Source organism: Agelaius phoeniceus, chromosome W (genome assembly GCF_051311805.1).
Source record: "Agelaius phoeniceus isolate bAgePho1 chromosome W, bAgePho1.hap1, whole genome shotgun sequence".
NCBI classification, from domain to species: Eukaryota; Metazoa; Chordata; class Aves; order Passeriformes; family Icteridae; genus Agelaius; species Agelaius phoeniceus.
Genome location: NC_135301.1, coordinates 2,305,695 through 2,327,893, shown reverse-complemented (window position 1 = coordinate 2,327,893; position 22,199 = coordinate 2,305,695). Strand labels below are relative to the sequence as shown.

The 22,199-nt window shown below is 44.2% G+C and overlaps 1 protein-coding gene across 4 annotated transcripts in view; it reads left to right on the top strand.

Annotated features, from left to right (window-relative positions):
- LOC129132782 (E3 ubiquitin-protein ligase NEDD4-like) overlaps positions 1–22,199 on the top strand; it is an 81,267-nt gene that overhangs the window by 11,290 nt on the left and 47,778 nt on the right. For 2 of the 4 annotated variants that reach the window (XM_054652202.2, XM_054652201.2), the window contains exons 2-5: positions 8,886–8,959; positions 17,936–18,017; positions 20,711–20,749; positions 22,122–22,175. In XM_054652202.2, coding sequence (XP_054508177.1) covers positions 8,886–8,959; positions 17,936–18,017; positions 20,711–20,749; positions 22,122–22,175 — 249 coding nt within the window. Of the gene's footprint in view, positions 1–8,885; positions 8,960–11,189; positions 11,237–13,100; positions 13,304–17,935; positions 18,018–20,710; positions 20,750–22,121; positions 22,176–22,199 lie in introns of those variants that run through there. The other 2 variants (XM_077193156.1, XM_077193157.1) reach the window with 2 other exon arrangements.

Here is a 22,199-nt window from a genome sequence, read left to right as displayed (position 1 = left end):
GTAACATTAATTATTAACTGCAGCCAGGAGCTGGAAGATCTAATTTAATTTTTGGTTGGATAATAGGATGATTCATGCAACAAAACAAACTGTGTCAGAAAATGAGGTGTCTCTGAAAATTGTCATTCCCAACTTCTGCTTTGAGCTAAAGCTACTGCAGGTAAGCTATTACAACAGCTAAAAAGTGAAAAGTACAGGCTGAATTCCCTGCAGGTGTCAGGCTGTGATCCATAGGAATTAGGAGTTACTGCCTTCTCCAGTCTGAGCAAACCCCCCTCCTTCAGCCTCTCTGCTTCTGCCCCCAGCACCCTTTGCCCATTGAGGCACAAGTGAATGCATTTTTCCAGCCTCTGTGGAGCAGTAAGGAGAGCACTGCCTCACATCAGACACTCCGTGGGCTGTTAGGAGAGGTGACTTGTGGGTGCTGGTGTCCCAAAGTAGTTGCAGTGTAGCCAGCTCTTCCCTCTGGCAAACGCTTCTCCCAGCCTGGCTGAGTGTCCGTCACCTCAGGGTACCTGAGGTGTACCTGAGCCTTGTGTCTTTCCGAGACTGAAGGAGTTGAGAGCTCTTTCAGGTTTTAAGGGTGACACTGGCATTTTCATGTCAGTTGGCATAGTTTTCCTTCTCTCAAGGTTTTTCCAGCAAAGCCTGTTTAAGGAGCTCCCTGTCCAGCTTTTCTCCAGGTGAAGCAGCCAGTGGTGCAGCTCTGGGCTGTGGGTGTGTGCTGTGGAATCGATCCCTGGAGTTATCTGGGTTAGAAATGAGCCTCCAATCACAGTTTATTGTTGGATTACGGTTTTATTGAATGTGTGTTTTGTCATTAAACAGTGCAGCCACTGATGGTTTATGGTCTGGAATCATTAAATATCTAACAAGAGTATAGATTGTGGTTACATAAACATGTTTGTGTGATCCGTTGGCAACTAGCTGGGCTAGCGGAGTGAATGCAGCTCCACTTCCCGTTTGACACAGGAGCTTTGCGTGCTCTGCCACACCTTCCACTAGCCCAGGTTGCTCCGAGCCCCGCCCGGCCTGGCCCCGAGTTGGGAATGGCATTAAGCAGAGTGACATCGCTGCTGAATTCGGGCGGGGAGTGGGTGTGTCTGCTGAGCGCTGGGCGAGGCTTTTGGATGCATTGGTGGATTTTTGTGGGAACTGATTGTCTGAAATACAGCATTACACTGGATTTGTGTGCCATTTCACACAGGAAAAAATGGAGATTATTGTATTAAGTGTAAGGCATAATTTTTCACTTTTTAGAAGTTTGAATGTTATGGGCCTAGTGCATTTCATGAAATCACAAAACACCAGTGCAAGATGTTTAATGTTTCTTTAAAAGAATAATTAAATTATAAATGTATCAGAGGTTCCTTTAGTGAAATATAAAAACCTTTGTGTTGTTCTAGAGCAGCTGCTTTGAAAGCAAGTCCTCCTGTGAGGTCCTTCTGTGAGTCCTTGCTGCAGGCTGCTAATTGGGAATTCAGACCCTTTCTTGTTACTGGACGGGGTTGTCACACATCCACTGAGGACATGGCTTTTTAGTGGTTCTCTTTTGCCTAGTAAGTTTTGAAGTACTGCTGGAAAGTAATGGATCCCCGTGGGCCCTGACCTGAGGATAATGAGGATTTGAAATTACCCAGCCTGCCTTGTTCTTTTGCCAGTGTCAGGGCCAGTGTCCTGGCACTGGCAGAATCCTACACAGAGAATCATCATTCCTTTGTTTTATGGTAGTTTGTGCATGTCAGAAAGTGGGGTACTTGTTGAAATCAAACCTTGATGTTTTAGTTAATCAGTTTGGTTTTTGTCTCCCCAGAGGGAAGGAAGAGATATTCTGTCAGATTTTCTTTAGGAATTTTCTGTTGAAATTCACAGTAAATGCTCAGTTTGGATGCAGAAGGCAGCACTGTGGTTTGAGCCTGTTTGTTAATGGTGTGCTTTGGCATTGGGCTGGGTGTCTGGACTCCTGGTCCCATGCACTGTCACTGGTGTGTGGGTACCTTTGATCCCTATGCACCACTCCTGGTGTCTGTGTTCCAACTTGCTCATTCCAGTTTTGTGTGCTCTTTCCTTCTGGTTTGTCCCCTTGGAGGAGCAGCATCGTTATAGTGTCCCTTTAAGACGAACTGGTGTCTTGATGAAATTCTGCCTGGTGGTTTTTTCTGCTGAGTATGCCATTCCAGCCAAGGAAAACATGAATATAGTCCCTTTTCTTTAGAGGTCTGAAATAGGACCTAAATCACTATTGTAAAACATTTACTATTTTTCTGTTGTATCAGCTTTTGAATACCATAGTTCTCCAAACTCTGCAGTTCTTTTAATGCTTTCTGGTGTTTGCTTCCTCTTATGATTCCTTCTGTGTGAGAATCCTTGCTTGGCCAGGAGTGCTCTGGAGGACCAGGTATGCTCCATGAACTGACCAATGCATTTCAGCCAGGAGGGTCTTTATGATCCAAACTGCATAGCCTTCTTTTCTCCAAAAGCTTTTAGGTTTAGTTGCTCAAATTTTGTGATCTGTGGAGAAAATAATGGGGTTTTTACAAATGCATTGCATCCTGCAGCAAGGGTTGAGAACTTTGTGGGTAAGGAAAGGCACAGTTTGATTTACTCTTGGATTTGGTGAGGAGTGTGATGAACACATGCAAGAATCAAGTTCTGAGCTGGGTTCCTAGGCTGCTTGTGGTGAAGCTGAAAAGAGATTTTAATGTTTGAGCCAGATGAGTTGTAACCAAGTGACCTTTTAAGTTTGTTTTCTGTGCTGAACTTGCAGAGGCGAGTGGAGATTTGGGTCATAGCCCTGGTGCATGGTTTTGTTTGCATTGCACAACTGAGATTTTATCAAACATTGTTGGCAAAATTGCCACTGATAATTTCAAGATTAGTAAGATATTGCAGGAATTACAGGGAGGCTTTCCACATTCTGTTGCTATGGCCTTTAGAAAGTCACTGTGATCAGAGATCGAGCTGTTTCCTTGGGGTGCTCTCAGCTGCCTTCACTGGGGGTGATGGTGACAGCCTGCCAGACAGGGCACCCCACTTGGATTCTCCCTCTTGGGCTGCCCAGCATTGTTTGATGTTAGGGAGGTGCCAGTCAGAACAGGATAAGCCAATTTGGGAATACTCTCTGCAGGAGGGTGTTGTGGAATAGCTTCCTAAAGCACTTTTTTTTCACTCAGCTATAAGTGGACTGGTTCAATCCACCAAATCAAAGTAAGAATCAGTTCAACTCTTCTGCCACTGAACCTGGTTTCAGTTGCTGGGAGATTAGGAGAAGCCTAACATGGTTACTAGGCTTGCTGTGGCCAACTCTGTCCCTTTGGTAGGTGACACGCAGTGGATTTGGCTTGGGAACTGCAGATCAATCAAGTGCAGGGTTGATTTATCCCCCGCAAATGGGGAGAATTCTGAGCAGTGTGTGTTTGGGTGATTATGGGTGTGTAGCACACAGGGCTCTGTGTGTGAATTTTCATTCAGGAAACCAGAAGTGCCACAGTTAACACACTGAATTAAAGGTTTGTTGTCTTTTCCATTTGGATTTGTTTTGCCATCAAAACACTGACTTAAAGATCTGTTATCTCTTAGTATGTTATGTTTTGCAAACTTTGAGATATAATGAAACTAGAGATGAGGTGCTCAGTGGATGAAACCGGATTCACAGAGTCTCTATGTGCAGGTAACATTCCAGTGGGATCTGGTTTCTCTCCTCGCAGTTAGTGGAAATTTACCTCTCTGGCGCCTATCATGGGTTGGAATCAAAAATGTCTCTACAGAGAGGGAAGGGAAAAAAGCAGCCGAACTGAACCCGACCGACACTCCCCCACCGTGACTCAGGTGAAGCTCTCTCCGGTGAAACCCAAGCTCGCCGGCCTTTCCCCTCGTTGCCTTGGCGATGGTCATTTATTGCCGCCGTTGCTGAACTTCCGCGTGTGCGGGCGGAGGCGGCGGGCGAGCGGCGGTGCCTGGCGGGGCTCCTGGCGCGGGGTCGGCGGTAAGTGCAGCTCTCGGTGCCCCTGTGCTGTGACTGCGGGGGCACAGCCGGGCTGGGCTCACGGGCTGGGCGGCTCAGAACGGAGGGGCACAAACCTGCCCGCCTCGGGCTGTTTGACTCGGAGACGCGTTTATATACCTTTGGAAAAACACGTTAAATGTTTAATCTTCCTGGTCTGCGTGACAGCTGTTCAAATATTGGCTTGCATTGATCCAGCCGTTGTGCCTTTCACACTTGTCTGTTCATTTAAACGAGTCAACCTTCTAATTTTATACCCCCATCGATTGTTATTTTCAGGCTGTTCTCTTAATGCGTACGCTACATGTGTCATGGGATTGTTTGTCCTGTTGGAAGTTGACATCTGCAGCTTTCCTTCTTACACCAGGCTGGATTGCTGTGGCTTTCTTTTCTGTGCAATACAGATGTGTATTGCAAAGCTCTTTCAGGTTGGTTTTACAGCACTTCTATGTCGGTGAAGCTGGTGCTGGCTGAGCTGCGTCTCCTGGATCACCCTTTGAACAGGCAGCATTTCACTCTGCCTGTAGGGGAGAAAGCAGCTCGGGACGCTGTGTTTGGCCTTCATTCTTTCTCTCTGCTGTCACAGCTCTTCTCTAAACTCCCCAGCTCCAGGGTATTTCACTAATCCAGGGGAGAACTTAATAAGTTTTCTTTATGTCAGTACTTTAATGCGTCTAAGAAATTACTTGGCTTTCCAGAGCAACTGGAGAAAGTGAATGTGGTGTGTGTTTAACAAAGAACTAACAAAATCTGAATAACACAGATAAATATATGTACAAGGGTCTACTAAATCTGGAAATACATCTGTTTTCCTTCATCTTTTCTGAGGTGAATTGAGGTTTGTTCACTGTTGATGAAGTCTGGGTTTTGATCTATAATAGGCTTCCAGTTCCACAGCTTGGTTCCACCTAAATAAGCTGAGTCCTCTGAAATGGCACTGTGAACTGCAGCTAAGAGACCACAAACTGTGTAGAGGTTCTCCTTCAGCAGAGAGGAGAACTCTGTAACCTTTGGCATGTTTTGGGAAGGCAGGAATACGTAAACTTCATGTTAATGATTGGACAAAGCAGAAGTTGGTGTGGACGTGCGGCGCAGCGGAGCTCAGCACTAATAGGTAACCAGGCCCTTCAGGGCAGGCTGCTGCAGCAGCTGGGGAGGCCGTGTTTGGGGGCAGGACAGGAGCGTGGGCAGGGACAGCTGCTGGAATGTCTACAGGGAGCTGCCAAAGTGCTGCCAGCCCCACCGCCATCCCCACCTGCACACACAGCCTCTGTTCCCAGCAGCCAGTGGATTGAGTCACAGTGCTCAGGACAGCGCTGCTTGGAATCCCTGCCTGTGCTCTGCACTGTAGGGGCCAAACCCGAGCGAGGCAGGAATGGAACTGCAGCATCAGCTCTGGGGCTGCACTGAGAACAGCCTGGCCTGGGGAAGCAGGAGCCACCCAGGGTAGGGAGTGGCAGCACCTGGAGCCCCTTCTGGGCTCAGTATGCTCCAGGCAAGGCTGAAATAGGATGGATAGAAAAATGTCTCTGTGGGGTGAGCTGAACTTCTCTTTCAAACTGTGCTTCAAAAAGCAGCTTAGGATATGTGCTTTACAGAACACAGGGAATTCAGTGGAACACAAAAATTGCAGCCAGGTGTTCTCTTCCTGCACAAGTGAATATAGTTTAGTCTCATCACCAGAGAATTTCTTTCTGCTGTGTAGTTTCAACTCTGGACAGAACCAAGGATTCTCCCTTGACAAATGACAACTCAAGTGGCAAGTGGCTTCTGAAGACTTGTCTCTCCTTAACTGTTCCCAGGTTGCCGTTTCCTGCATCCTGATCTCTGTGATGCTGCAAGGAGGAGAATTTGGCTGCTCACGGAAGGATGGGGTGGGATGATAAGCAGATGGGGGTGGGTGCTGGGTTCTTGGGTGCAGGAGAAGTCAAGGAGTATCCCAAGATTGTGGCCTGTAGTGTACAGTTGTCTCCACTGCTTGCTGACTCAAAGGATATTGGATGGTCAGAAGATAGGAGTTTGTGTTGAGAAATTGCTCTTTAAGAGCTTGTTAGGTGATTGATCACTGATGGAAGTCTCAGTCAGGGTACTTGACTGCCAGTAAATTGTGCTCTGCAGTTTTTGTGTGGAGTGGGTTGTGGTCTGGACTGTGAGTCTGTGTGTGTGTGCAGCAGTGTCAGTTCATGTGGGACCTGAAGCTGTTCAGCTGAGGGCACTCACAGTTGCACCATTGCTTCTGGCATCTCTTTCCTTTTGAAGGTATGGCTGGGCTAATTGAGCAAGTGCTTTTTTAGAGTGCAGCAGGGTGTCTGTGGTGGGTCAGCCACGGGTGCTGGAGGAAGCCCTCATTTCCCTCCGTGTGGCTCCTCCCCAGGGAGCCTTGCTCCTGCCGTGTGTGTACCTGCTTCCCTGCCTCGAGTCCCGCAGAGCTCGGCTCTGTCTCTGATCAGCCTGGTTACCCTGCTTTGCTGGCTCTTGTTTGTTTACTTGAAAATTAGGACTCCAGCTATATACTTGTTATCCTTCAGCCTCGCTGTCTGCCATGTCAGATCCCCACTTCTTAATCCTCCCGATCTGTCTCCTTATCCCATTCTCTGCTTTATTATTTGGGGTTTGAATCCTGGGTCTTCTCACACAGAATTTTTCTGTGGTTAGTGATCCTGTCATGGTGCCCTGGGTTTATAACAAAAACCGACCAAAATCCCAATTTTCTTTTGGAGTCTTTTCAGAGAGGGCTGGGTGGAAACCTGCATCAGGTAATTGGTACTCTGTGAGTCTCAGGCTGTGCCCAGCCAAGCAATCCTTTATCTGATTTTTGGTGGACAATGAGGTGAGATCACCTCACTGCTGCTGTAATCATTTAACTCCTTTTTTACCAAGACACAGCACACTTGGAAATAAAGGGCGAAATTGAGATACAAGGAGTCAGCAAAAGTTAATGCATATGGTAGACCTCATCACTAACTGAGGAGGTGGTTTAATTTTTTTTTAAACATTTCATATATGTGTATGCATATTGAAAATTGGAGCAAACATTTGCAAAAGCACTTGTTCTGCTTGTTAAATTGGAATATTGAGTAGGGGCTGAGAGCCTTCTGGCAGGAGGGAACAGGGTCATAGGTTCTGGGATCCTTAAAGTGGATGTGACCCTTCAGGTATGTTTCTGAGCATCTGTTTAGATCATCTACAGCATTATCTTTTGTATCTTGCAGAACTCAATTGGGGATCCTCCAGCACTGGGACCTCCTCTTGCATTTTTTTCTCTTTCAAAGATGGTGGGGGGATTGTTTGTTTGTGTTTTTCTTTGATTTCTTTTGAATCGGTTAATATGCAGAGGTGCCCTCAGGAGGAGGAAGATGCCACTCTAGCAAAGTTGATGTTGGACTTTGCTAGAGGGAATCTGAGTAGCACTCAGATAGAAACAACTATTGCAACTTCCCCTGTAGTTCTACTTCAGTGAGCTCTGAACAGTCTGAGTTTTTGCTTGTGTTTTATTCTATGCTCTCTTCTCTTATTGAAGGAATTATCTTGATCACAATTTGCAAGTTCATTGCCTTTTGTATATTAAAACTGCTCTAGAAAACTGGGCATATGGTACTTAGGAAATATCTACTATTGTGAGTCCATTGGATTGTTCTTTTTCTCATGCTGTTTTGTCACCTCTCAGGTAAGCTTTGGGCTCTTTTGGGGAAAAAATCCTGTTCCCTAATTAGAAAGTAACTGTGTGGTGTTAAGTGCTGCTGGGGAGAATACCAAAGGCCAGGTTTACAGCAAGGATTTGTGTCTCAAGTGTTGTTTTGCTGCAGCCCAGTTCCTCAGGCAGGACATGTGCCAGGGTGGAACTTGCCCTGAAGACAGGTTCAATGGGACTGTTGTTTTCTGATCCTCTGTCTGTGCCTCCTTCCAGAGGGGCGAGTTGGGCTGCCCGGGTATGGCTTTACTCTGGGGCTGGTCCTGACCTTCCTCACGGTTGGAAAAATCTGTGCCAAGACAGCTGACACAAAGCTGTGTCTGGCTATCAGCTGCCTAAAGCAAACAGACCAGGAGAAACCTGTGGGAAAGTGTAATTGTTTTCTGAACAGGCTTCAAGGAACAGAGTCTCAAGTTACTGTAATTGAATCCAGTATCTTGCAGCTCTGGGAGGCTTATCAGAGGAGAGAAGGTATCACTGATATGGGGGACTGCAGAACCTGTTTCTGTAGAAGGCTTTCCAGGTTTCGTTTTGGTGGCCTCTTCCTGTTGCTCAAACGCAGTGAAAAAAAACCAAGGTGGAAAAAAGGCCATTTTTACTGATGTTCCTCAGGCGCTTCGTGCAGTGAAGTGATAAGCTGAGCATCAGGCTGATGCTCCAGTGATGTGCATCTGCAGGACTTGCCATCTGTCAGTGAACGCTGATTTTCAGCTCTCCTCGTACACCAAGGTGGTGAGACAGGCTTAAAAAATTCATTTTAAGTATTTATTTTTAACTGTGCATCCTCGATTTTTACACTGCAGACATCTCTCATTACTAAAACGTTATGAATAATTTCCCTTGTGTTTGAAGAGTTTCAGTGTCAATGCAGAATGAATTTGTGGTATATGGATCACTCAGGATGTGAAATGGCCCTGTTCAGCAAATACTCTTCTGCTTTTATTGCGATTATTGTTACAGTATTATTGCTATGATGTTATTACTGTTATCTACTTCTGCTCTGCCTTTATTGAACTCTTAACAGCTCTGACTGGAGTCGAATACTCCTCATTCAGATAAGCCTTCCAAGAGGTGGTTCTTTTCCAAATCCTCCCTAGGACAGACTCCTGCTATCTGCTAACCTCTTGCCAGCTGCTGATCTGCCAAATGGCATAGAGAATAAACATTAAACCCATTTCTTTTCTGTCGCAGGAGGAGTCTCGAATCCTCAGGGTGAAGGTGGTTTCTGGCATTGATCTGGCCAAGAAGGACATCTTTGGAGCCAGGTGGGTGTTGTGCAGTGCCTGTGATCCTTGGAACACGATCTGGGCAGGGCCAGGGCCCTGCAGGTGCTGGGCGTGCGCTGGCACAGCTGCCATGCAGCTCTGGCGCTCCTGCCCGCTCCCTCCCTCCGCTCTGCCAGCCCAGGAAGCAGCTCAAGGCCAGGCTTGCAGAGCCCAGCCAGGTAATAGCTGGGGGACAAGCTGGTTCTGAAGCTAAAATGAACCCAAACCCAGTCATTTTCTTTTTTGACGGTTAATTCAGGCTTGACATTCCTGCTCTCTTAAGCCTAAGCATGACAAAGTGCTCTGCTGCAAATGTTCCAATCTACTTAGAAGGGTTTTATCTGTTGGAAATTAGTGGTAGCCAATTTTAGCTTTTATTGAAATGACTAATTTCTTAATGTATGAATGAACGTCCCTATAGGTTTTCCTGTATTTATTTAATGATGCTTACAAATTGTTCATTAGTTTGTTTATCTAGCTTAAAACTACATGAAAGCAGCAATTAAAAGTTTAATCAACTTTAGTATTTTGGGTGAAATTTGCAACAAGCATTCCTTTGGTAGCTGTGTGCAGAATATGGTATGCCAAAGCTTTTTTATTTTCTTTCTCCAAATGTGTTGTTTTGAAGAACAGTTTTTGATGCTGACCATAAGCAACATAACTTTTATCTTTCAAAATGCATGAAGTTAAATCTAAGTGTAGTTAGTACTGAATCCTATTGATGCGGCCGTTAACATATTTTAAGGAAATTGGTCTCAAGATCAGTAGGATTTCCATAAAAACAGAGTTCAAAACATACTCCCTACATGTGTTTTTAAATTTGTTTGAATCTTTGAAATGAGTTAATGTTCAGTGATTTGAAAACACGTTGGCATTGCAGAGCTGTGGCCCCAGCAGCTGCTGTGCCTCTGCGTGGTGGAGCTGTGCAGGGCTTCAGACTGGGGCAGAACAGTTACTATGTTCCTGCCTGACTGTGAAGCATTGGCTACAAGGTGTACATTGTGTTTTGCATCTCAGTGGGAAGTTGTGCCCGCTTTTAATCAACTTTACCATTATAAAACACTGCTGGTGGGCTTGCAGAATCTGAAAGGCATTTCCTTCTTGATTAAATCTAAGGAAAGTCTCTTACCGTGTGGAGCGCTGGAGAAACTTGTACTTTTCTTCTGAGGATTGTAACAGTAAAGAAATCTCAGTGCTCTTGAGTTTGATTTTCTTGGGCTTCTTTTTGACTTAGGAAATCATTTTAATAGCAAGTAAGGATATCTTAGGACACTCAGGGGAAACCACCTTGCTCTCCACAGCAGCCTGACAGGAAAGTGCTGCCAGGTGGGGGTCAGGCTCTGCTTCCAGGGAACAAAGGGCAGGACAAGAGGAGAGGGCTCAGATTGTACCAGGGGAGGTTTAGGTTGGGCATTAGGGAAAATGTCTTCCCAAAAGGGCTGCCTGGCTCTGGCTTGGCTGCCCAGGGCAGCGGTGGAGTCCCCATCCCTGGCGGGATTTAAAAGCCAGTTAGATGTAGCACTTGGGGACAGGGCCTTGTGCTGGACTCAATGATCTTGGAGGGTTTTTCCAACCTCATAGTTTGCTATGTTTCCCCTAATAGTTCAGAAATTTATGGAATTACAGCTGCAATGACACAGAGCAACTAGAATGTAGAGTGCATTAGTAAGTGTGAGCACCCTGAGGTGATGGTTAAATGTGGGGCATTTCATCTGCATAGGTGCAGTGGAGGTGGGCACAAGGGGCTGGTTAGTGTAGATGTAAGTGGGGGTCTGTAACCTGCTTTATATTTTGCTCTGTAAAATTACAAGTCTGTGATGTGAACTGTAGATACTGCAGATTGGGATTTTGTGAATTTAGTGTCAGCTTACATGTGTGAATGTTTGACATTTATTTCCTTCCAACTTCTTAATTGAAGTGTCTTAGTAAATTTCATACAAGAATCCAGGTAGTGGCTGAACTCAGATTGTGTGTATCCTGTAAAGATAGAGCTGATGGGGTGCCTTGGCTACTGTATTTTGCCTTCTAAATGGTGAAGTAAGTGAAAATTTGGCTGTCTGGAAGTTGAAAATGTAAGTTGCTTTTCAGTTAAAATTGCAGATGTTTTCATTGTCAGGGAGCTGTGCTTCTAATGGCATAGGAGTTAGTTATGGGTTGCCTCTGGATTTATTGCTTTTACCTGCTCTTTTCTGAAAAGCCCTTTTTCTGGTTTGATTTCATGTGTCCAGGACCCATGATGGAGCTGGGGAAGGCAGGCTCCAGGCTGCTGGTAGGATTGTAAGTCATGCTGTATATTCCTTTTGTGAGCAAGGCTCTTGAAATGTGGCTGAATTCTTTAATTCACGTGTGTTCTGTCACTGTGGTTCATGATGGGAGGAGAGCACATGTGGCTGTGGCTTTGCAGGTGACAGAGATGGCAGATGTTTACCCTGTACTTATTCTTTTAAGTCTGCTATCACTTTTCTAGTCCACTTTGAGTTATGGTATGTCTGGTTTTAACTGTTGGAAAACTGGATCTGGAGCTGTCTTCTCCAGCATGTGTGCTGCCTTGGAACTGGATTGGCTAACAGCCTGTTCCCCTTCTGGTACCGATGGCTCCCCTGACGAGCAGAGACAAATCCATTGAAGGGAGGTGCTATCATAAATGAATCAAACAATTAAAAAAAAATAATCTGGCTCCCGAATGCCTCTTCAGCACTTGCACATGTGCCAGAGGGAGAGTGCTGCGTGCGTCCTGGCCGAGGGAGGTGCTGGAGGGCCTCTGGGACTGAATTCCCAGAGCCACTTGACTAGAGGGCAGCTGCTCAAGTAGGGGAGAGTTCATACTCTGTTGTTGCTTTTCCTTTTCCTAGCTGATTTGCAGTGGAAGTTTGTCCAGTGTAGTGGAAATGAAATGTTATTACCAGTGTGGGGAGGGAAAGAGAGCAGCAAGCCCACGTGGCTCATGCTTTTCCTGGGAATGAAGTGTGCTCCCATGAAAGCCGTGGGGTGCAGGGAGCAGCCGGGGGCAATGCTGAGATGCAGTCACTGCTGGCTGCAGAGCAGAAGTATGCTGGATAGTCGATAGTTTCGTTCGTGAAACCGTGATGTTGATGCCCATACAGGTGTGTGAAATGAGTATTGGGCTGCCCGGTGTGGGCGCAGGGTATCTGTGCATCCTTTACATCGGGGCGGGCGGGCCCGGGGCTGTGCCTGGCAGCAGAGGGTGCCAGAGAGTTTCCGCAGCTTCCGCCGCCAACCGGTACCTGATGGCTTCCGACCGAATTAGGCTGTCAGGTTTTCCACCAAAATCAGCAGCTTTTTACCCATTCCTACATGTTGTGGTCTTTAGGATGCACTGGGTATATATTTCAGGAGCTTTAAATGGAGAAATGCTGCTTTTTCGAGGATGTGGTCTTGCTACTTAATAAGAGGACTTGGTAATAATTCCTGACAGTTATAATGTCATAGTGAAAAACAATTCTCATCAGATAGTTGCTTAATGGAAAAATTGTACAAATACAGAAACATAAAATGTTTCTTGTTGCTTGAAGAAAGGAAGCTTCTGCATTCAGCTCCTCAGCTTTCCCACCTGCCTGCTGTCTACTGTGAGCTGTGAGATTACCTGAATCTGGTATCTTTAAAAGAAAAAAGGGGCATATCAATAAAATCATCTAAGGAAAATATTTTGGTCTGAAATATTTAAGACAGAACTACTGTGCTGAGCTTTTCCCTTCCAAAAGCCAGGTGTCATGGAGTTCTCTCTCTCCTTCTCCACCCCCGCTGGATTTTGGAACTTGTTAAGGTATTTTGGGAGTGTGAAATGGCATAGGAAGATCTATGCATACATCAGTCCCTCAGCTCCAGGGGCTGATGTATGCATATTCTGTTAGAGCATTCATTTAACCTTTGCAAAAAAAAATGGCCTCAGGGAGGAAAAAACCCCATATTTACACTTCCATCTGTTTTGGAAGATTAAAATATTCTTTATGCTCTGGGAGACTTCCAAGAGAGCAGGAGTACAAAAGGAATCCATCTCGTTACTCCTTATTAGAACATAACATGGTAAAGGAAGGTGGAGACACTGGAGGTGGGGTTTGAGGTATAATTTTTAACTCCTTTTTTCACCCACAGGCACTTCTTCGCAGCTGTCTGTGATGTGAGTCATTATCTCTAGCAGCTCTTTGCTAAAGCCTTGCTACATTTCTTGTAGAGTCAGAAGTGTGAGCCTTCCTTTGCAAAATAAAACACTAGAAGGGAAATGGGAGGTCTGTAAAATGACTCTGGGATTTGGTATGGAAGAATGAGATTTTGGGATGCTTAGGCACAATGGATTGCAAGTTTGACTTTTCGGTGAAGGATAAGGTAAGGTTTTGTTTTCTTTTCAGAAGTTGATGTTCCTTTATCCTTGTGTGATTGGACACTTTGTGTCACAGGACAGGAGACTTGTATGGCAGTGAGGTCAAAATCTTCCTTCTGTTTGAGAAAAACTCTTAATGGATGTTACTCAGTACAGGCAGAAAGATGAAACCCAGAAGGCTCGTGCTAAACTAAAACCAGGGGGCAAACACAGCCAGTGTGCTCTGGAGTATTCCTTGTAGTTAATTGCTGTGTATTCTTGTTGTGCTTCTCCTTACTGTGCAGGATGGGGAAGGTCACCGGGGGAATGGTTATTGGAATAAAATGACAGCGACTGTAAGAGGCTCTGCCTTAGAACATTGTTTTTACTGCTCTCCATAAAGCTTGGCTAGAAGTGTCTCATTATAATTCTAATCTTCTTTGAAGATGCGTGTTTTGGGAATTTGCTTAGTCACGATAGATCCTTATCTCTTTGGATCTAAAAGTGACTAAGCAAAACATTGGAGTTTAAAAAAATTTTGGAGTTTTTAAAGCTCCACTAAGTGCATGCACAGCCAGAGTTTCTCTAAGTATGATTAAATGATTCTGAAGAACATTTCCAGGTTCACAGGATTTCCTTTTGCCAAGCATAACCTGCATTTCAGCTCTGATGTTAACTGCTATCCAAGGGCTCCCATAATTTTGTGGAGACTCCTTGAGATGGATGTTTTTGAAGACAGTGTATGTCACTGATCTGAGTTTGTAAGAGTTTGGTGTTCTCGAAGGCATGGTGTGTGTAAAAGCGCATTTCCCCTGTACAGCCCCCAGTCTGCAGGTTTAGCAGCGTGTCCGTGTGCAGCAGGTCAGTCCCTGCAGCGCTCAGTACTGGGCACATCTGCCTCCACACCTGCCCACAGGTGGAGGGATCCCCAAAGCAGCAAGCCCAGAGCCCTCAGCCATCCAGTCCCGTGGGGAGGAGGTGGCCTGAGGTCTTCTGCTCTTCTTGGCAGAGATCTGAAGGTGCTCATTTTGGGGGTTTTTGAAACATTCAACTTCTCTGACTTAGGAGTACGAGGAGGCACATGCCTTAAGGGCTCAGTAAGGGTGTTGTTCTATGTGTACCTGCACTGAGGAGAGTGCAGCTAGGCTGGATGGAGTGAGGGGGTGGGAAAAGGGGATGGATGAAGATTAACTGATAGGCAAATAGCAGTCTCCTCAAGACCAGGGAAAGAATTGATTGGGATGTGGCTTTGAGAAAGAGGCTTCTCTGCCTTCATGTTGGAGTGTGCTGGTATTTCTGCAGCCAGAATTGCAGGAGCTGCTGATCAATTCTTTCAGATATGTGAGGCAGAAAAGGGGTAGCATAAAGGGAATGGTTCTGTATTTCTTACAGAAGCAAAATTATCTTGTGCAAGACTGTTCCAAAGGAAACTAGTCGGGCTATTTTGAAATGCAAAGTTTGCCTGCATGTGACAAGCCTGGCATTCACGCACTTGCATAACAAGTGTTACTAAATTTTATATGTGGGGAGGCGGTTTCAGCTTTTAAAATAAAAATAGAGCCATGTAGGCCTTGGTAGTTCCATTGTTCTTTTACATGTGCCTGTGCTCTCCACCCCCTTCTTTTAGAGCTTTAAATAAGTAAATAATACATCATGTCACTGGTAGAAGCTAGTTTGAGACTTGCTTTCAAAACTGTTTCAAAAGTATAGAGCAAATGCGATTCCAGACTCAAGTGAACAAATGGGACACTGTTCATTGGCCCCAGTTTCACACTGCTCTAAAGTAATGTGATTTTTAAAGGAGGCTGATCTTCCTTGAGATTTTTTGCTGGAGTTTTTAAGTCATCAGTGCTTTTATTGTCCTCCAGAAGAAGAGCTGGAAGCGTGCCTTTTCATGCTGAGATTCAAATGAAAGATGATAATTATATATCTACAGTTGCATGAGCTTTAAGAAAATGCCAGATACTGCAAGTTGACAAAACCATGGCAAATAGCTAATTCTGGATGTCTGAGGGATTCCTGAGGTCAGGAAAAGGATTTCTTAAACCCTCAGATTGTTTTGATGGCTGTTCTGCAAAACTCTCTTTGTACTAAGTTATGATTATGATTAATATAACTTTGATTATTAGCATCATTTTCTTAGGATTCCCTTTTATTCTCTAGAGAACTCTTACCAGTTTCAAGGTTCTCCTGATCTTGGCAGGTGCTGATGTTCTCTTTAGGTTTTGGCCAATCATGTTTGGATAGATGAGATTTGGTGCTTTTAATAATTTTCGATTTTGTAGCAAGGAGCATTTTAGATAGGTGTCCACAAATCAACTCTCCTTCATCTCCAGTCACTGGTATGATGGTGACTGGGCTCATTTCTCTTTTAAACACGACTTGGTGCTTTGAAATTTCTCTTTGTTGCCCTACGCGTAGGTTTGTTATCACTGTGGCTTCCCTTGGGTCGCCCTTTGTGCTGCATTGGGCAGCTCTCTGTCAGTCTGTCGTGCCCCTGTGTTGGTGCCCTGTTTGAGTGCTGCCAGTGGAACTCTGGGGATGTGCTAGCCATCTGTAATGTCCCCAGGCTCGCAGTTCATTTCCTGTGTCCATTTTCTGGTGTTACAGTGATTCTACCAGAACACCGTGTAGATTCCACTTGGACATTTCCTACATTAACAGATTCCTAGCAGTCCATGACTGCCAATTTGTTGTGCCACAGGTTTCATTAAGATGGCATTTTAGCCATCTTACACTGGTACTAGTGTAAAAATTGATGTAGAGAAAGTTTTCTACTTGTAGTTTTCTGTTTTGCGACATTTCCACATTGAATCCTTGATCCTCTTCCCCAGGCAAACCCAGTACTTTTCCTCCAAGTGACCTCTGCAGTGAGCTTTCCTAGCAAGGTGCAGAACTGTTAGTTCCACATGTCAGATACATGATGTTATCTGTGTGAGTGGAAGGGCTTCGTTCTGCTCATCCAGTGTCACTTTGACTCCTAAGCTTTTCCAGCGTGCCCTTTGAAATCCCCTTCTGTGCTGCGTTCCCGTGCAAGCTCCGTGCAGAGCTGGGCTGCCGCTGGGGCTGGGCAGCCCGGGGGCAGAGCAGGGCTGCAGGGCAGGGCTGTGTGAGACACTTCCACTTGGGGCAGTGTCAGCTTTCCTTGCTCTCCAGATCGTTTTGAGTAAACAAATGCATGTAAGTAAACAGTCTCAAATATCCAGTCCTTTGAGTAAACTCCAACTTCAACTTTGGGACCAAGAGCTTGGCTGCTCAGCTCAGTCTGACTCACTCTGTCCCGCTTTTAGAGCAGGCAGAGATGTCAGTAGTCTGTTCAGTAAAAGCAAAATTTCCTTACTGAAATTTGTAATAAACTTAATTATTCTCTAGTTTTTTTAAAATAGAAATAGATTTTAAAAATAATCTTTACCACTGTGCCACAGTTTTCATTTTCTGTAGGCAGAAGATTCTTCCAGGGTATTTTAGCACTAAAAAATTGCAGTATTTCTAAGGGTTCCTGAAAAGAGCATTGTCTAAGTATGGATTGATAACCCAAATCTGGGAGGATACCTGTCAATATTAGTATGGTACATGAGGCAATTCAAAGCAGCACCAGCATCTCTTTATAATTACAATGATGCTTTGCTGTCTTCTAAACATTGCTGCTTAATGCTCAACTTAATTGCAGATTAGGTAGATGCATTTATGTGCATCTACTGATGGGAATAATCAATCCCACAAGATGTCTTGTTTATTCTTGTTGCCACCTTTGTGGCATTTTGTATTCAATACATGGAACATCCAGTATAATGAACATGCAAGCGCTGCTTGTTCTGTAGTGATACTGTCACAAAATAGTTCCTTAACTTCAAAAAGTATCAGCATTTCAGTGACTTGGTTGGTAAATCTGAGTGTCTGGTGGTACTGTCAGTGTCTCTCATTGATACTTTCAAGAAACCTTGGGTCACCACCCAGCAGAGTGTGCTGCAGCCTTGAGAGGGAAGCACCAGAGCAGGTCAGGGTCCTGGTTTTACTCAGGCACCCATTTCCCCCCTTCAAGCAGAGGCTCTGCTCTGGTTCCACCTCCTGACGTTGTACCTGTGTGAGGTTCATCTGTTCTTACAGGATGCTCTTCTAGAGCACAGAACCATGGAATGGTTTGTGTTGGGAGGGGCCTTATGGGCCATCCAGTTCCACCCTCTGCTGTGGGCAGGAACAGCTTCTACTGCAGCAGGTTACTCTCTGCCCTGTCTGAATCGCTGCTGATGCTGTGCAGCTCGGTTTGATGGTTCAAAACAATTACAACCACTGCTTCCAAATACTTCCTGTTGCACTTGTGTCAGCTCCAGGGGTTAGCTGCAGCCAGTCTCTTCCAGGCTCCCATTTTCCCTGCCTGGTTTTAATGGAGTGCTACGGGCATGCCTGTGGGCAGGAGCTGTGTGGGAGCAGGGACAGAGCTGCAGGGAATGATCTCTGCTGCTATGGGCAGGGTTTTACATTCAAACACTCATTTTCAATGTGTCAGTAGCTTACCAGAGTTCTGAGCTTTCACTGAAGACAATTCCACTAGGAGTGTTTGGAGGTGCTGTTGTTACCCAGTTAAATGAAAAATTCCTTCTGCAATGCTCTTTGGCTGTACAATTGCAGGCCATTAAATCTGATGTCTTCTTTTACAGTGACCCGTATGTGAAACTTTCCTTGTATGTAGCAGATGAGAACAGAGAACTTGCTCTTGTGCAGACAAAAACTATCAAAAAGGTATGTGTATACTCTTTCTAATTCCATGGCTTCGGAAGGATTAAGAACACTGGAACACAATTGTATAACATAATGCAGCACTAATTAAAATCATTACATTCATGTCTAGCAGCTGGATAATGTGCTTGTCTCCTAAGCAAACTCTGAGAACAAGTGCCTGCATCTCAGTGTTGTCTGGCCTGGAGACTGAGCCTGATGTTGCATATTGTTCCCCAAAGCTTGGCTGCATCATTGACAGATTCTTTTTGCAAATTCTTATTTCATTGGAAGACATGGCTGAAATAAAGGGCTGAGAAATGCTGTTTTAATTATCATTTATCTGACTTCCAACAGAAATGATCATTCTGTTCAAAATTTCCATTTTCAAAGTATTTTCCTAAGGTGGAAATTTAAAACAACCAAGTACAGTCGATCTGAGGAATGACTGCATGGCAGTTACCTCCTTCAGCTCTGTAACTGTGTCTAACCCTTCACAAGTTTCTCATTTTTCTCCTTGTTTTTGTGTTCCTCAGTTGAATGGGTAACTTTGTGCAGCACTGCCTTGCAGGAGTGCTTTTGGAGCAGCAGAAGGAACTGCAGTGTCCCCTTTTTGTTCTCCTTTTCCATGTCCTGTATCCTACTGCACAGCTGGACTGTGCTTCTGGAAGTGCTTCATTACAGCCAAAGGGGTTAAATGCACATTGTTTCCTTACTCTGAAAAAATAAAGTTACCAGAAGAATATCAGCTTCATGTGGCATGATCTACCCAGGTTAAATTTCTGAGGCTTTTTGTTTCAGTTTATCTCCCTCCATAGTTAATACAGCTGTAAGGTTTGATTAATGCTCTGTGCTTCGTTTTGGAGCTGTGTTTGGAATGCCCTGCTGAAAAGGTTCTCTCTGAAGCAGACAAAACTGTATATGCTGTTTGCTGGCTTTGCTCCTGTAATGTGCTCAGTGTGTTCTTTAGATACCTGCTGGAATTTAAAAGTTCAGATGAAGATTATCCAGTTTCTTCAATTTCTTCACCTTGACTGTGCTGAGCTCCAAAGACTTCTACCTTTCCCATATGGAATATTAAAAATATCTCAATCTCTGAGAATGCCCAGTCTCCCCATTGAGCTCTGGTGTTCAGGAGCATCATTTCTCTCCATGTTGTCCTTTTCTGTGCAGGATTGAATGAAAACCCTTTTTTGACTACCCGAGGAAGGTCTAGCTCAGCTTGACTGCTGGCAGTCCTTGCCTTGTGTGCAGTGCTTGCCCTTTTTAGGATGTGGCTCTTCTTGAGGTTGAGTTTTTGTTATTGTTTCCCTGCTCATGTCCTGTATGGAGCCATTCCTGCAGTTCCTTCTCCTGTGCTGGCACTAAGTTTGCACTTTCTGACTCAGCCCACTAAGAGTGGGGCCTGTAAAGGTGGGACAGATTTCTGTGAGTTACCAGGCATTTACCAAAGACTCTGCTGCCTTGTCCATCAGATTTCCCTGAACTCTGTGGTTAAGCAGCAGTCAGAATGAATGGATTATCAATGGGCAGTAGTGCCCTCAAAACCCAGGTTAAGCCAGTGCTTTGTTGGGTAAATTGTATGTACCCTCTCTTGCAACAGCAGTAGCACTTGATAAATACAAGTAGTTAAAATGTAACATTGTTTTCCTTACTGCTTCATTTTAATTTATGTTTTACTGAATACATTGTGCTCCTTCAGGGAAAACAGCTGAAAGTTTCTCTGCGCCCACAAGCCCATCCCTGCTCTTCCTGTCATTAATTCACCTGCCCTTTCCAGTGGTCTTTTCTTTCAAGGAGTGTTTCCTGCTCTGCCATGAGCTCCTGTATTCCCAGTTTGTAGAGAGATGCAGTATAATCAGCCCTCATGCCCTGCATATGAGGAATCTCTTGGATCTATAGCAAGGAGTAAGATAAACAGCCAAGATTCCCCTTCTCTGCTAGAACAGAATTGTCGTGGGTGTAAAGCCAATTTTTCCTGTCAGCTCTGCCCATAAATCTCTGCTGTGTGAGAGCATGAGGGAATGATTTGGCATGAGCACAAAAACATTGGACATATTGTCCAATTGTTTTTATACTTACCCAAGCCTGAATTGCCCAAATTACTGTTTGTAGTTCTCATCTCTTTTTGTAAATTTATTATGTCATGCTTGAGCTCACTTCAGCTGGCAATCTATATGCACGTTCATTCTGTGCATTTTAGTCAGGTTGTTAAAATGAAAATCCTTGGGATGGGAGGACATTGGAAGAATATCTTACCTATTCCAAGGAATAACCTTTTTTGTTATGTTTTGGTTTTGGGGTTTCTTTTTGTTTTAGTTTTTTTTTTTAATTTTTCTGTTTATTTCACAGTATAAATCTGAGCATATTCTTGTAGCCCTTAAGTTACCTTTGTGTTTAAAAAATTCATCTGGGTTTAAATGAATCTCAAGAATGAAATGTCTTCAGATTTTATTTCTATAGGTTCTCAATGATTTGTCTTTTAATCATCAAATTCTATTTTTATTTAATGTCTATTTTAGGATCATCTGAGTGAAATATCCTCCCACATTTGGTTAACTCAATAGAAAATTTCTAGTTGGCAGTATATTTTTCAATTTCTTTTATTACATGCTTTTCTTTTATTTCACTAGAAAACTGTCACTTGCATGTATGTTTTTATAATTCACACCAGAAAATATAAACATTTGATGTAAATATTGTTATTTCTTTTACAGACACTGAACCCTAAATGGAATGAAGAGTTTTACTTCAGAGTAAGTTTCTCTTTATTTGCAGTCATTATTAGAACATGCACAGCTAATCTTGTTTTCTCTTTGTTTATCAAATAGATTGTACAGCTGATCTTATTGTGTATTTGTTTATATGTTTACTCCAAAGACCTGCTTGCCCTGATGTACTTGCTGTTGTGTTTCTGAGGGGATGGAATGCTCAGCAGGAATTGGCCTCGGGTTCCTTGGAAACTGTTTCCCAACCTGCAATTATATAATTGTGAAGGGCAGTAATTTTGCTACTCAGTTGCAGACAATATTTTTCCAAATAACAGTTGGCTTTTGACTTTTAGTGCAGCTGTAGCTCCCGCAGAAGCAGGTCAGGCAGAATTTCAGGGGGTTTCAGGCATTACTCTCCAGCAGTGCCTGAGGGCTGATGTGGTGGATTGTTCGGCCGGGAGTTCTGTGGATGTGGGGAGCTGCTGCCAGGATGGGGAGCTCTGGGACAGCAGTGCCACCAGTGGAATGTGCCATGGGAATGCTTCTGGGACATGTGCACCAAACAGCTTTTCTGAGTAATGCAGATCTAAAATCTCAGGAAAAGGGAATGCACAACACTGCTGCAAAACCTCTGGTATAGTTCACAGATGCTCTGTTAAAACGTCTTGAATGTCCTCAGAAATAATGGGACCTGTAAAGTAATTGAGACCCTTTTATGTGTGTCACAGTTCTCTGATTTTCTCAAAACTGAGAAGTCCATCTCCAGCCCACAGAATTGTGGTATATTATTTCTAAATTTTCTTAATTAAACATGCTGGTCATAGTAACCAAGCTTGCAAAGATTTTCTGAAAAAATAGAGCAACTGGATTAAACATTATAAAACTTGTTGTCGTTTAATAGCAGCTGTTTTGTCTTTCTGACAGGTTTCTTTTTATGTTTGATTTTGTCTTTTTAAATGTTGGCAGTCTTTCTGCTTCAGTTTAAGTAAATAGTTTTCTGGAGGTATATTTGCTGTTTTATGTGTTGGGGAGATTTCTGCTGGGTGTTCCAAGGGTGCTTGCTAAATGGGCTAGAGATGGTGAGCAATGGACAGTTAGAAACATAGCTGAATATGCAGTTCTGAAGGAAATGCAGCAAAACTCTTGCTCCTCGTAAATCAGTCAGTCAGGGAGCCTTGGGACTGGGCTCCTCTGCCAGGGAAATGCAGTAACTGAGCACAGCAAATAAAAGCTTTCATATCAACTGCCAGGCTCTTCCCAGTTGCAGTAAGGTTCTGGTGCTCCAATTCGAGTAAAGATTTACATCAGACCTGTTAGTCCTGTCCTAATTACCTTGGTTTGATTGCTGCCTGATCTAGTACACAGATTGTTACTGTCCAGCTCCTGAACTTGCAGTGACATTTGGATTTTCTCACAGGTAAACCCAACCAACCATCGGCTTCTGTTTGAGGTGTTTGATGAAAACAGACTGGTGAGTACTTGTCTTAGTTGTGTT